The sequence below is a fragment of the Panthera leo genome, chromosome B2, assembly GCF_018350215.1.
Source record: "Panthera leo isolate Ple1 chromosome B2, P.leo_Ple1_pat1.1, whole genome shotgun sequence".
Lineage (NCBI taxonomy): Eukaryota > Metazoa > Chordata > Mammalia > Carnivora > Felidae > Panthera > Panthera leo.
Window position 1 is genome coordinate 56,029,454 of NC_056683.1, and position 16,006 is coordinate 56,045,459.

A 16,006-nucleotide genomic window follows, 5' to 3' on the forward strand; every position below is an offset into this window, starting at 1 on the left:
TTTTCAGTGTGATAGCGATGCTGGCAGTTAATATGACATTGAAGATCAAGGGATAATAAATGGGCTATCATTGTACATGTAGACGTAGGTCTCCACTGTTCGTTCACATGTGTATCTTTTTACCCAGGGTAAGGTTGTCAATTCTGTACAATATATTGTTTCAGTACAATACGCTTTTTTCTTATAAAAATAGAAAGAGCATATAATCTATTATCTAAAATTATATGGCCTTTTAAAATAAATATTTGCTGTGTACACTATTCCCTACTATTTTGTGATACCAGAACCTGCTGTGCAATTCAGGACAGTGCAAATGTTCAGGTTTTAATAGCTATCACTAGTGTTCATGACCACAAATACCTTCCTTCTTTATTGGTAGAATGCTACACCTGTCAGATTCAGTAAATGCCAAGTCCTCAAGATGGCTAGTCTTCTCCTCAATTATAATAAGAAAAGTGTATTCACGTTTTCTTCAAAGATTCTGTTTTAAATTATGAGGAAAAGGCAAAAGTTTCGTTAAGTTACATGTAATTTTAAAGCACATATAGACACATGTCATGTTTAATTATCCTAAGGCAGTCATTATTTCCTTTTATATTGAAATAGACACATGGAGGGTCAATACTGTAAGGTAGTTCACATATACTTAAACATTATGATCTTTATTTTTCTATATTTCATGTGTTTAAACACTACACATCCATTGTATTTACACTATTATCTTCAAACATTTAAACACAACAATGAGCAAAGGAAAATCTTTTCAGTAAATGAAACTAAAACAACTGGATATTCAAATCCTAAAAAAAAAAAAGGAAGCATTTTGACCCTATCTTGACACCATATACAAAAATTACTTCTAATTATACTTAAAGGCTAAACCCATAAAGTCTCTGGAAGAAAATATTGAGAAGAACTTTGGGACCTTAGGTAGGTGAAGGTTTTTTAGAGGGGACAAAAACAACACTAAGCATAAGGGAAAAAAATGATAAATGATAAATCAGACTTTACAAAAAGTAACTTCTTTTCAAAAGACACGTAAGAAAATTAAAAGCTAAGCCACATATTGGGAGAAGGTGTTTGCAGTAGGATGCAGACCCAGCACATACAAATAACTCCTACGACAACAAAATGATCAACAATCCAATTAAAAGTTTGTCAACATTCTAACCAATCACTTACAATTAGAGAATATAAACAAATGGCCAAAAAGCACATGAAAACATCCTCAACATCATTAATCATCAAGGAAATGCAAACTAAAGCCTCAGTAAATTAGCACTTGAAACCACTAAAATAACTGTTGTTAAAGACTAAGAACTTCAAATGTTGGCAAGGAAGCGGAACAACCAGAGTTTTCATACAACACTGGTAGAAGAGTGAAACAGTGCAATCACTTTAGAACACTATTTGGCAATGCCATGTAAAAAGGCTAACTACATACATACTTCTAAGACCCTGCAATTCCACCCCAAGTAAAGAGAACATATGTTCGCAAAAATATTGCACAGGTACATTCATAGCAGCTTATTCATAATACACTAGCACTGAAAACAGCCCAAATATCCATCTTCAAGAGACTGGATAAACAAATTGTGACATATTTATACAATGGAACACTACTCAGCAAGAAAAATATTAATTATTGGTAAGTACAACAATATGGATGACTTTCAAAAATACCCTGAACTTAAGAAGTGTACATAGTCTATAATGCTATTTATACAACTTGAAGAACAATCAAAGTAATCCATAACAGTAGAAATCAGAATAGTGGCTGGCAAAGGAAATGAAGATTAATGGGAAGGGGATATAAGGAAAGCATCTGGGCCGATGGAAATGTTATCTATCATGTCGAGAGTACTGCTTATACAAGATTACAGAATTATCAAAAGTCATTAAATTGTATACCTAAAAACTGCATTTCACTGTTCATAAAATTTGCCTCAATTTTTTTATAGTAAGCAAACCAAGCAAAGTGGGGTAAGAAAAGAATCTTTACTGATTTCTGCCATTAGGTAAGCACTGCAAATACCCTTGCATAGGATTCATGAGGTGATTGGTTCATCTATGACATAATCGACAAGAGCCTGCTTATTTGATAAATGAGGAAATACAGGTTCAGAGAGATTTAGAAATTTGCCCACCGTTACAAAGTAACCAAATAGAAGATCTGGGACTCAATCACTAGTATTTTGACTTCACTTGATGTGTCCTTTCTACTATAATAGTAGCTCTCAAACATGTTTTACCACATTCCAGAGCAAGAAATATATAAACACACACATGATAAATGTCTCAAAAGGAATGTTGACCCTCAAAATTGATCATTCAAATTTTGCATAAGCACGTGTACTCTTTCAGGTCCAACATAGCCAATATTTCCTTCAGTCTGAAACAAACCTATCAAAAATAATCCATGCATCTTTTCACATTATAATGCTACTCAGCACAGAGAAATGCTCATAGTACAAGCTTTAAGGATATAAGAGTACAGAGACACCCATCTCATGCTCACTGTGGATTATACCTCCACTATTAGAACAAAAGTGATAAATTCTTATATTGATGGTAGAATCACAAATTCAAGGGGAAAGTATATCAAGAAAGTGGCAGCAGTCAACAAAGTCATATTGCCATCAAGTCAATAAGAACTGTCAAGGAAAAAAACAGGTGCATGCAATGGATCTGGGATAAGGAAAGACTCAAGTTCAAAGACAGTCTTAGAAAAGAAGTAGGGATTAATTTGACAGTTTTTGATTTGAGATGTCGTTTTGTATAAGGATGCTCCATGTAACACTAAGAAAGGGAGCAAGGTTGGGGGGCCTGGGTGGCTCAGTCGGTTGAGTGTCCGACTTCAGCTCAGGTCATGATCTCACGGTCCCGTCCTTGAGTTCAAGCCCCGCGTCAGGCTCTGTGCTGACCGCTCAGAGCCTGGAGCCTGTTTCGGATTCTGTGTCTCTCTCTTTCTCTGACCCTCCCCCGTTCATGCTCTGTCTCTCTCTGTCTCAAAAATAAATAAATGTTAAAAAAAAAATTTTTTTTAATAAAAAAAAATAAAAAAGAAAGGGAGCAAGGTGGAAGCTGAGGGAATGGAGGGCAGTCTACGAATCACTATGTAATTTCAAGTGAGCAAAAGAAGTAATAATGTTTGGCTGTCATTTTCTTGTTAGTTTAGAACCGTTAGGGTCTTCATTGTACACATGAGGAAAAGAGGCATATGGAGGTCAAACCACTCACCCAAAATAATACAGATCTTTAATTACAGGAACAAAATAGAACCCAGGGAGTCTAGTTCCAGTACCTATGCTTTTAACCACTACACTTAAACATCTCTCTTATATACGTTAAACCATATAAACTTGCTGGGTTTTAGGTCATTATGATTCAATATTATTGATTTCATGTGGTTCAACAAATTAATTACTCCTAGCTCTCCTCCTCAATGAAGTTGAAGTTGTTTGAAGAGTTTTCCAACCTCATTCTCTCACAGTCTCACTCTTCACTCTCAACCTAAAGAAATTTGGGATTTTCTCCAACACCTCTCTCAATTTGTTCCTTGTTGCCAAATCCATTAGAAATGTTTAATCTTTGCTTCAATTGGCCTATCTACAGCACTTGAAAATATTAACCAAATCCTTCATCATTCCAATACTCTACTAACCTGACACTGAACTTGATCTTTCCTACCTATGTTCCAGGACACTCCTTTTAGTCAACTTCAAAGACTACTTTTGTCTGTCTCTCTCTCCTTAAGTGCTGACATTCCTCCGGGTTTTATCCTCAGTCTCCTTCCCATTGTATTCCATATGTTCTCCCCCTCAATGAGCTCTTCTACTATCTAGGTCAATTTATCACCTAACTGCTAATGAAACCTTTACAGGTAGCACAGATCTTTCTCCAAACTCAACTCTCCAAGTGCGTTTTCATGCCTTTTGATGTATATCCAACCGAACTCGGCATTAACCTCCTTTTAATTCCTATCTCAGTAACCAATACCACCATTAAGCCATTACTCAACTGACAGCACCATTACTAAGGAGCAACTCAGACAACAGTCTTGACCACCCTTTATTTTTCATCCCCTCTGTGCAATCCAATCCTTTTTATTTTACTTGCTAAATTTCTATTAGATCTGTCTACTTCATGTCTGCACTCTCATTACCTGAACTCAGGTCACCATAACTTCTCTCTCTGATTGCTGCGCTGATGGCTTGCCCATGTCTTATAGCCGTTGAATTCATTCTCCAATAGTGCAGCCACATTATGCTTTACATGAAACTCTGACATCACATTGGCCCTTTTTAAGAGTTTTAAATGATTTAGAATATTCATTTAAAAATCTTTAAATGAAAAGATTTAAATGATTCATTACTTTTCACATAAATCTAAACTTAACAGTTTCCAAGAATAAGCCTCTACTTATGTGTAATAAGCCTCTACTATTCTCTTTAGACCCACTTTTCTTGATGCTTTCTCTTTTACTGTATTTTCCAAAAATACTTAATCTTTTGGATTTCCAGACCCAATTCCAAAGTTGGACGGTGAAGGTGGGAGTTCCTTTCCACATAACACAAACAATTCTGACAGTATAACCAGAGATAATATCAGTTTTCACAGGCTAGGTGTTCAGTCCTATAAGACTATCCCCTCCCCACTTCAGACACCAAGTCCAGGTTGTTACCTGTACTTCCGGTTGGCCAGTTATAGATTGGGGATTCCAATCATCCCTTCCTTGGACTTTAGATGTCAGTCACAAATCTAGGTTGCTACTTGTACATCTAACCCTCTGGCTGTAACCAGCGGTTCTCATGGCCTCCTTGAGTTCGATTAATTTGCTAGAGCAGCTCACAGAACTCACAAAGCATCATTGTTATTAGATTACCAGTTTATTACAAAGGATATAACTAGGACGGCTAGATGGAAGATATGCATAGGGCAAGGCAAAGGGAAAAGGCACAGAGCTTTTCCATGCTCTCCCTGAGTTTAGTGCTCTCCCTAAATCTGCATGTGTTCACCAACCAGGAAGCTCTCCAACCCACTCCTTTTGGATTTTTATGGAGGCTCCATTACATGATTAAATCATTGGCACTGGCAATTGATTTGACCTCCTCCCTTTCCCCTTCTGGGAGGTGGAGAGGTGGGGGTAGAACTGAAAGTGACAACCTTCTAATTATGTAATTGGTTCTCCTGACCACCAGCCCCATTCTTTAGGTGGGATTGAAAAGTCACTTCATTAACATAACAATAGACACCTTTATGGCTATGCACACTTAAGAAATTCCAAAAGTTTTAGGATCTCTGTTCAAGACAGGGAAGAAGACCAAATATGTATTTCTTATTATAAAACACAATATTACACTTAATTTATACCTATTCAAATAAATGTTCTTTCTTTTCAGGCTTTGGAGATATTGTTTACTGTATCCATGTATAAGTCTTCTAGATCCTTCTTCACTGAATCCTGGTCATTTATTTGTCTGTAACTCTTGTTCCCTCCTCAACCTAAATGTAAGTCTCAGATGGTAATACAGAGCACATATAATTAAAAAAAAACAAAAAGCTGAACCAAGTCTGTACTGTTTTGCACTGATTAACCATGTGTAGTATATGCTTAACACACACACACACACATACACACACACACTCCACTCATTTTACTCAAAGAGAAACCATTTAGCTTATTACAACTTACTCCAAACACTTACCACTTCCATCTAATTCCATTAAGTGGCTTTTAATTATCATAATGCTTTATTCTACCAGATTTTCCTTATGTGGATAGGACACAATTTCCAATCTTTCACTAATTTCAGAATACTAGCTTAATGCATAGCCATCTATCGTTCCAAAGTCCATTCCAAAACAATATCATATAATAAAATGCCATCTGCCTCAGCACACCAAATGTTCTTTCATCTTCACATAATTCCTTAAAGGCCCTCTCTTCCACCAGATCTTGGATGGATAAAAAGGTAGCTTCTAGTTTTTGCCTCCCAGAAAGAAAATCTTAGGCTCTCTGGAGACATGGATGGTACTTAATTTAATTTAACACTTGCTTAAATTTCTGATTTAAATAACATTTACGTGCCTAAAAACATATAAGAAATGTATTCTATTATGCATTCATTCATCTACTGCTTGCATTTTATAGTTTTATTTTATACAATGAGTGTATTGTTGCATGTAAAGCAAATTTCTAACCAATCAAATTCATTAAAGTTATTTTAGAGGAAACAATAAATTCTACAGTAACAGGTATTTAACTCTTCAAAAACGGTTTTCAAACCATGTGCTTGGTATTCCCTTAAACAAGTAATATTCTTCAATATTCTTCAATGTTTGATGGCTCCTTTTGACAATCTTTTATACTACAAGTAAACGTTTACCTAACCTCTGACTTATTGCTTAAAAATCCCAAATTGGAGTATGCTACCCTCTAATCGGCTTCTTAATCTCCCCCCCCCCCCCCCCGCCCCAGCAAATAGGTACAATATTACCTGCCTTTGGGATACAATGTTAGGAACTGAGCCAGGGTGTATGTTCAATAAAAGTATTACTTCAGTCATCCCTTTCTTCTCAAATTAACAAATTCCTTCTCCTTCAGCCTCTTTACCGAGTTTCTGTCACAGAGGCTCCCTCTTCTGAGTTGTAGCCAGGGCCCATCATTTTCTGACATACAATTCCATGAACTTACTAAAAATATCTACACTCTAGAGAAAACACATTCATTCTGCTTTTCTATTAGAAGAGTAAAATCTAATCTTTAATATTTTAAAGGAAATGGGCATCAATTGTGCCATTTCTGATAACAGTGTAATAATACCAGCCAATCTGTTTCAAAGTTATTAAATTCTAAAACCTCGGAACCTATAGATAACATTTTAATCAAGCCATGCTGCTGAGTTATCTGTTTCTGACCACATGTGAAATCTGCTCACTTCCAAATTTTAAACAAAACCAATACCGCCTCAAGACACCAAGAGAGGACCTATAGTTGTTCTTTCTCCCTAGAAAAATTCGGCATACATAAGCAGTTCTCTAAAAGACACAGAAAGAAAAAATGCCTCAGCAAATCACACAACGTTCTCCAATCACTTTTTGGATTCAAAAGGCAGTGGGGGGGGGGGGGGAGGGGAAAGGTTGAAAATGTTCTACTGTTCCTTGCCACCTCATCACCAAACTCCCTCAGAAACCACAGTCAAAATAAGACATTCAGAAACATTCAGCTATCTCAATCTTTGACCCAATTCTGTACTTAGGAAAATTTCCCCATTTATGAACTTACTAACCTTTCATATACTATCCTTATTGAAGAAGTTTGTGAATAATTCATTCAATACTTGCATTCAGGAACATATCTCAGAAGTTAATGGCAACAACCATGCCGATCTCCTAAACACACTTTGCGTATTAAAATCTGCCTTTCCATCAAAGCCTAACGAAAGTTGAGTCTCTTTCAAAATGGGCAACATGGTGTAATGGTTACACACGATCTCTGAGCAAGAAAGCCTGGGGTTCAGATTTACAAACTGACTTCTCTAATTCTTAATTCTTCTCATTTGTAAAGCAAGGATAATGGTAATAACTATGACATAGGATTGCTGGATGAATTGATTGTGGTAATGCATGCAAAACATCTAGTATAGTGCCTGACAAAGGAGTAATCTCCCAATAAATGTTGGCAGCAATGACAAAGATGATGAAGAAAAAGAACCAATGATAACCATGACCAACAAGAGTCATGATCTTCTTTGAATTCCCACGATATCATTGGTTTGTAAAACCTAGCAGACCTTCCCATACACTATTATTTACATCTTATGTATATGTTGAATCCCCCACAGATTATTTAAAAACCAATGAGTTAAATATCTAATACCTCTTCAAATACCAAAAGCATACGTTGCAGACAAGTGTTACCAACATACAGTGAAGGGCATGTGTGATTATATAGTTAAATGTAGTAGAGCTCTAACCCAATGGGATTCATCCCACACACTAGCTAAAGTATAAAGCTATCTATAGTATATGGCCTAAAAATGTGTCATTCTGGTGTTCTCGAATGTTTATTATCTCTCTCTATTGCAGAATCTTTTTGGAAGTAGTGTTCAAGAGACAAAGATAAGCAATGGAGGATATGCTACAAATGACTTGTTTTCCACAATCAATAATAATGATTGGGCAACAAGATGTTTGGCTATGACTTCTCAAGTTTTTAACAAATAAAACATTCAATCACGTTTATTAACAAAATATACAACATTGAGAAAATGAAGAAGTCATATAGCACAGGTATTTGCTAACATAATTTGGGAGATCAGTTATTAACCAGTACTTTGTTATTTTTAATAAATCTATTTGCATATCACACTTATTTTATTGAAATTAACTATTTTTGTGAGAAAAGGGATCATTTTTCATTCTCTGAAAGTGTTAAACCTTACACTGTTTATACCTTTAAAAAACAAACTGGTGCCAGAATATAATTCCAATTAAAATACATTTCTTATATATTCAGACAAAAAAAAAAAGATCAAATCAGATGACAAACAAATAAGGGCATAAGAAAAGCAGGCACTACTACAGAGTTCTTTCCAAGGGTTTCCAAAAACTACCTCTAAAACTTTTTTTCCCTTCTATAGCTGCTATGGGAACAAGGAGTTTCAATCTAGATTGTATACTCAAACAGAAACTAAGAATAATGGGGGCACCTGGTTGTCTCAGTCAGTTAAGTGTCTGATTTCGGCTCAGGTCATGATCTCACAGTTCCTGAGTTCGAGTCCCATGTCTTCAGGCTCTGTGCTGACAGCTCAGAGCCTGGAGCCTTCAGATTCTGTGTCTCCCTCTCTCTCTGCCCCTCCCCTGCTCACACTCTATCTCTTTATCTCTCTCTCTCAAAAATAAGTAAACATTAAAAAAAAAAACTAAGGATGATGATCAGACCTCATTTTATTCCCAATTTCATGTATCCTGTTACCAAGTCGCTTTGAAATAAGGTAAAGAAAAATATTGTCCCCATTATCCAGAAGGTTTATCCTGGTCATGCTCATTCTTATAAATGTAATTAATGAACTATGAATGTACAATGCATTCATAAGAAAATTTTATAAAGAAATAAATTGAAATTCACAAATGCATAGGGACTGAGTATCATATATAAACATAGAATACTTTGTGAAAGTGAGCTCAGGTATACGCTTCTTTATTCATGTAAACCTTCTCTGGGTTTTTCCTCCATTATAACCCCACACACTGCACATAGGTATATTCATCCGCAGCCTTGCAAGAATTATTAACCTTGTTCTTTGTTATGTTTTCCAGTACTACCTACAAGAACCAGGGAGGGGGGATACTTGATAATGCTTGTTTTGCAGACACAAGTGTAACACACCAGGACCCCTGGATAGAGTCCAAATGTCCAAAACAGCACACAATCCCAGAAATTTTGAGCCTCCCCTTGTCAAGAAGCTCTAAGGCCCATCCAGTTCCTGCCCTATCCCACACATACCTTGCTAGTCCCCGTAGTCCCTAGGCTCAGCAAAGACAGGGCAGATTTGGAACCGACCCCCTGCCTTCCCTGAGAAAAACTTTGTCTAATTTAACCAGGTAACTCAGAGATTGTCTTACTGAGATCAGACACACAAATCTGACTTCAGGGATCAGTAACAAAAGGAGGAAAAAAGAAAGTAGGCTGTCTAGGTACCACAAGACCGAGGGATGAGATAGGAGTAGTTTCTGTAGGGTTTTTGTGTGCCTTGTATCCACCAAAGTAGATACTAGAGAAGCTGGCAAACTAGAAAAAGTCAATAGGAGCAGACAAAAAGAAAAAAAAAAAAAAAACCCTCAAGAAAAGCCTGTTAGCCAAAGGACTAGAAAGAAAGCAACTAGCAGGAAAGAAAACTTTTAGACAAACATCTTTCTCTAGCCAAAAAATACAGAAAGAAAACAAACAAACAAACAAACAAACAGTGTCTCATGTTCACCTCTGTCAGGAAAGTTTAAACAGGAAGCCTAGACCCAGCCTCATCCAGCTGTAAAGAGATATGTTTTCGGGCGCCTGGGTGGCTCAGTCAGTTAAGCGTCCGACTTCAGCTCAGGTCATGATCTCACAGTCTGTGAGTTCGAGCCCTGCGTCGGGCTCTGTGCTGACAGCTCAGAGCCTGGAGCCTGCTTCAGATTCTGTGTCTCCCTCTCTCTCTGCCCCTCCCCTGCTCATGCTCTTTCTCTGTCTCAAAAATAAATTTAAAAATTTTTAAAAATTAAAAAAAAAAGGGGTATGTTTTCCCCTGTGGCTGGAATCAGAAAAGACTAGATGGGGACTAGTGACTTCATTTCCACCCACGGTAAGGATGCCTCCTGCAGTGGCAGCAGAGGCCACAGGGAAATCCTGGACTTCCTCACTCATGAACAGTTAACAAGGCCCTTCTCCCTCCACCAGGGTGGTATGAGAGGTCTCATTCTGCTGGAATTTTCATCATGCTCCTGCAGGAATGAAGCCTTCCCCCTACTACTGGTGTCCCTGGAGACCACAAAAGAAGCAGGGACAAGATGTTCCTCCCTTTCCTGGCCAGATGGTATCAATGAATGCCTAGTGGGGAGCCTGGACTTTCACCTCTGCCTCCAAGTATAAAGATGATGCCCCCTCTCCCTCTGCTGGCATGGCATTAGAGGAAGCCTGGTAAAAGAGAATATAATTAAAAAGTGTGACACGGTCAAACTTTGATTTTGAGTGAATCACTCTGGCAGCACAGCTGGGAAGGGGAGAAAAGGGATAAAGGACGCTGAGCTGAGAACAGAAGAGTAAAACCAACAGTACTATAGTGCCTGGAAGCTAAGGCAAACACCAAGAAGTTGGAAAAAGACCAGCAGTGGAAACAGCCAAGAGACCTTATAAGAAGTCAGAAAACTTTTATTGGATTTGGCAATTAGGAGATGAATCTGTCTCCAGGGTCACTGGTTTTAGGACAATGATGAGGACAGAAGCCAGAATGAAGGGTTTTGAAGGGGTAAACTGAAACTATTTTATCTTTTTTAAGTTATTCAGATTGGATCATGCCTACAGGCTGCTACAATAAAAGAGTGGATAGGGAGGAAGAAAGTGGAGATACTGAAGAAGGGATATAACTGTAGGACAAGTCTTGAAGACATGATGAGCCTTAGGACTAAGGATACTGGTGTACATGAGTCACCCTAGAACAAAAAAGAAACATTTCACCTTCTGGGAATGGAAGCCAGTAAGGAGGATTATGGAAATTTTTAGGTGATAGGAGGTTGAAAAACATCAGAAGAGATATATCCATTTCCTACTAAAACAGAGGACGAAATCAGCTGCCAAGAGTGAAGGATGTGTGGGTTTATGACAAGGCCTGGGAAGGTTTGGAATTACCCTAGAAACACACAGGACAAGGGCTAATCAAGCTCAAGTAAAGCAATGAATAAGTGACCAGTGACTGAAGGAACATGATATTTTAAAAACCCTCACTGGAATAATTTTTCATAAGATAATTTGTTTTATAATTTGGTCTCCGAGTTCAAATTTCACTTAGCAGTGATTCAGAGAGTAAAGGCAGTGCTCATTTTCTTACAAAGTCAAGCTTCAAGTTGAGGTCAAATCTGCAATGCCATTAAAATGTTAAGGAAAATCTTAAAAGTATCATCTCATATTTGTGTAATTTCTGTTTATGTTATTTTTGTATAAAAAATTCTATTTACGTTTGTATAAAATATGGTTTATATTATTACAAACAGAATTGTTTTAACCTTAAAACACTCATGGGTGGTAGATATTACTTTTCCTGTTTTACAGATGAAGAAACTGAGAATCAGAGAGGAGATAAATGACATACCTTACATTTCACAATAGACAAAAGTGTCAACACTTTGTCCCAAGTGTTTTGCCTGTTAAAGCAGAATTTTCCCACTATCTCATAAATGTGTTTTAATTGAAAATCAAAACTATCTTGTCATTTTTTTGCCAATTTTTGTTTTTTATTTAAGAAACATAAGCCAGATTATCCCAAATGTATTAGGAGAAAAAAAAGGGTTACATTAATCAAAAGGAAAGTCACATGAATATTTTTTTTAACAGAAGCTAGTTTTAGACATTACATCAATACCTTTCCTGAATTTAAGAACTCTCTATGATCTGTGGACAATATTTTGAGGAATACAATTTAAATTAAATAATGATCCTTATTGAGAATGTACGTGTAGTTAAGCCACTGCAAGTTAGCATTTGTGATAAATATTCCCAGTTTCTCTCATGGTTTTAAAGGTTCATTCCATATCTACAAACATGAAAGCCAATCCTAGATGGAAGGTCAAGCTTTTCACCCAAATTTAAAAATACCACCTAGTGTTCTTAAAAAAAAAAAACAAAACAAAAAAAAAAAAAAAAACACATTTTAACTGTTGGGATATTTGGCAATATTTGACTTCCTCATTTGATGAGTCAACCAAAACAATGATGAATCTACCAATATCTGTGAAAAATTCAGGTTAGGAAATCTTGCAAACCAGAGAACTTTGTAATTCTAATGAAGTCTGCGACTACAAAGAAACCTATACATCATCTAGTCCAATTCCTTAATTTCAGAGACAAAGAAACTGGGCCTGGAGGAAGGGAAGTTTATCAACATTCAGTTTAGGCAAAAGTGGAATTAAAATCCAGGTATCTGGATTCAGAGTTTAGTGCACTTTCCAGAAGCAGCTTAGATAGAAATAACCTCATCTAATTTCATGTGGCAAGCAAATTCAGAGGCTGAGTGGAACTTTAAGGATCATGCTGAGTTTGCTGTTTTATCATATTTGAAAGCACCTTCCATAACAAATGGATAATTAAACAATATTATAATCACAGAAGGAAAGTTATATTAATTAGTCAAACATATTATAAGCACTCTTCAAACCATATTATTCAAGATCTTTTCTAAGTAACAATCAAATACATAAAACGTATGGGCTCTTCCATTAGCTTTCTACTGAAAACACATAGCAGAAACAAGTGAAATAAAATGAACTACAATCAAAATAATTAAAATAATTAACAAACTACTACTTTTAACCCCATGGCCTTATGAAGTAGTTGCAAATGAGCACTGATTTGCATTTATCACCAATCAAAAATGCAAAATAAATCACTGTGAAAGCTCATTGGTTTACATCACTGACCTTATATATTAGCTTCCAGAAAATCATTCCGAAGAACTGAATCATCTGGATCATTTTTATTGCTCACTCAGTCTTGAGACTGTCTGCACAGTACTGACTGAAATGTACTTTAGTGTGCACCTTCTCTCCAAATGAATATCTATGTCAGGTTTATTTATAGCCACTGCCTTCAATCAGTGCATTTCCAGGTAAGAGAAATAAAATCATCTCACCATATTCTCCTATAGAGATCTGAAACAAAACCTGGAAATCTTGGCAAATGGCCCTGGATAAAACAATGAAAGATCCATAATGTAAAGTGTACATTAAGATTTATTAGAGATTCCAAAGGACACTCACCTTTTACTCTTCAATAAGTACATTTAAAAAACTTGAGGTACAAATAAAGAATTAATATAAACCTTATGCATCTTTTTTGCATAGCTCTTTATATACTCCGAGATTATAATCATCACTTCCTCCATTCTCTTTTCCTCATTGTGATTTCTCTGAAATTTGAACACCTCCCTTTGTTTCTTACTTAGATATTTTTCTATTTAAGAGCTTTTTCCTCCTAATTCTTTACAAAAGCAGGACATGCTTCCCCCTGCTGGGAAAAAATTAAATTACAAGGACGCTGGAACATGTTTCTAAATATCAAGAAATCAAGTTCCTGGGAAAGATAAAATGCTAAGGAATCAAGGGCATAGCCTTTTCTGACAGTTTCACCAGCCACAGAAACACTTATGCACTCTACTAAGAGTTTCTTATATGCATTTTTTTAGTTTGGCAGTTTTGAAATGTACACTAACTCCACTAACTCTCATCAATGACTTATGAATTAATCATTGAGCCTGCTGTCCCAAAGAGAACTCCAATTAGCAGGTCAGAGAAAATGATCAATTCCAAACTTTTTTTTTCCATTTTAAAGACGTTATCAGCTTAATAAAGACACTTCTGGAAGATATACTGAGATACATGATTTGAGAAGGCTTAATTGCATTTTTAATCATTTTGAACAATCTTAACTTAAGCATTTATTAACTCATTAATTTTCAATATTCCTATCATTTTTATGCAGTCATCTTTATTTTTAATAAAGTAGAGTGAGAGTTTAATTTTTAAATTGACTTAACTTTTCATCTGAATTTCTAGTTTTTTCATTCAGTAACCAAGTAAGTATCATTGCTTTTTACCTTTCCAAATCCTCTAAAAAACTAACTTGTTCCTTGAAAAGCAGTTTAGCTATTTCACATGTTCAAGATTTTGATAACAAATCTTCCTTAATTGTTTAGTATGAAAAAAGGAAAAAATACCTTGAACATTACTGTTGTTATAAATAATACTCCATCAATAAAATATTTAAACAAACCTAATGGCTATTTGAATCATACATGGAGGATTACAATTTTTCCTTCCATGTACAACTAAGTCTCAAAAAAGAAAACATTTCATTTAATGCAGAAGGGAAAGGAAGAGGAAGTTGTCACTTTTAGTTTTGCTATAGGTAAGTCCATAACAACCTAAGCTACAAAACTGCATTGTAGTCAATTTGATGATGAAGCAATTCATTATTAATGAAGCATTCATCAAAAAATTAAAAAAACGAGTTGTTTTTAAAAAGGCATGTATAGATTATTACAGATATTGTATCTTTAGCAGACAGATGGCATTCTCTCAAGATGAATGGAGTAATTGGGCTAATATTTCTGTCATACATAAGTTTGTGTGCGTGTGTGTGTGTGTGTGTGTGTGTGTGTGTGTTTAAACAACCTTTCAAAGCAACACAAAAGACAAGACATACATGTTCCTCTGGGAAATGAAATCTCCTTTAACATTACAGGTACACAAAAGAAAATGCACACTTGGTAAAACAGTTGATCAATTGTGGAGTGTTCCCAGGGGCCAGTATCTCACAGAGTACCCAATCATCACACTTCAAATAAATTGAAAAGCACTTTAGCCTTTGCCACATTCACTAACATTGACGAACATGCATAGTTTCATCTAGGTTAATTCTAAGTCTTTCCATAGGAAAGGCTATAATTAGATAAAGGGTATCAAAATCACTTCCCAAATATAGCAAAAAATAAAATATAAAATAAAATAAAAAATAAATGCTGATTTGTAGCGAAGAAGCTCTTAGAACATTACACTCATCACCATTTACTTCCAAACTGATTTCCTTTTCCTCTGCAAAGTGAAAATATCCCTGTTGACCGCTCTACACTTTACGGTTTCTCCATCAATGATCCTAACAGGTCACATCACCACTGCCATTACATCTCGTAGCTTTGGTCTTCCCCAAATTAAGACGTAGAGAAGGAGCACTGCTGCCCGCCCCAAGAATGGGCTCCGTCCGCCCGAGCTCCGAAGCGAGCATCTTCAGGGGGACAGTTTCGGCGAAGGAGACAGGCGTCCCTCCCCAACTTCACTCCCCTAACCAAGCCGCGGGTGAGACAGGCGGCCAGTGATTTGTGCCCATCTGTGAGAGCAAGTCCTACCTTCCGCCAAAAGGCGCGATGCATGCACAAAAGATGGATCCAGGCTATCTTTCTCTGCCATCAGCTCAGGCAAATATTTCTCCTCTTCCATAGCGCGGACTTCGGACCGTCCCCGGGCGAAGCGCAAGGTTCCGCTCGCTCGGACGCAGGGTCGCCGGGCAGCGCCTTGCTCCCGCGCTGCTCCGCCTTCGCCGCGGCGCGGGGATCTCCGCGCGTCCTCACTGGCCCATGCACCGAGTGGCTGCGACTCCCGCCGTCGGGCAGAGCGGCCCCGCGCCCACACCTGCCCGTCCCTTCCGTCGTCCCTGGCTCGCGCCGAGCCCCGGCTCACACCAGCGGCCTTAACTGGA

The 16,006-nt window shown here is 37.0% G+C and overlaps 1 protein-coding gene across 2 annotated transcripts in view; it reads right to left on the reverse strand.

The window, feature by feature from the left end:
- Nucleotides 1-15,747, reverse strand: part of KHDRBS2 (KH RNA binding domain containing, signal transduction associated 2) — a 579,306-nt gene extending 563,559 nt beyond the window's left edge. For both annotated transcript variants that reach the window (XM_042937333.1, XM_042937334.1), the window contains exon 1: nt 15,657-15,747. In XM_042937333.1, the coding sequence (XP_042793267.1) occupies nt 15,657-15,747 (91 nt within the window). The remainder of the gene's footprint in view (nt 1-15,656) is intronic.
- Between the last annotated feature and the right edge of the window lie 259 nt (nt 15,748-16,006).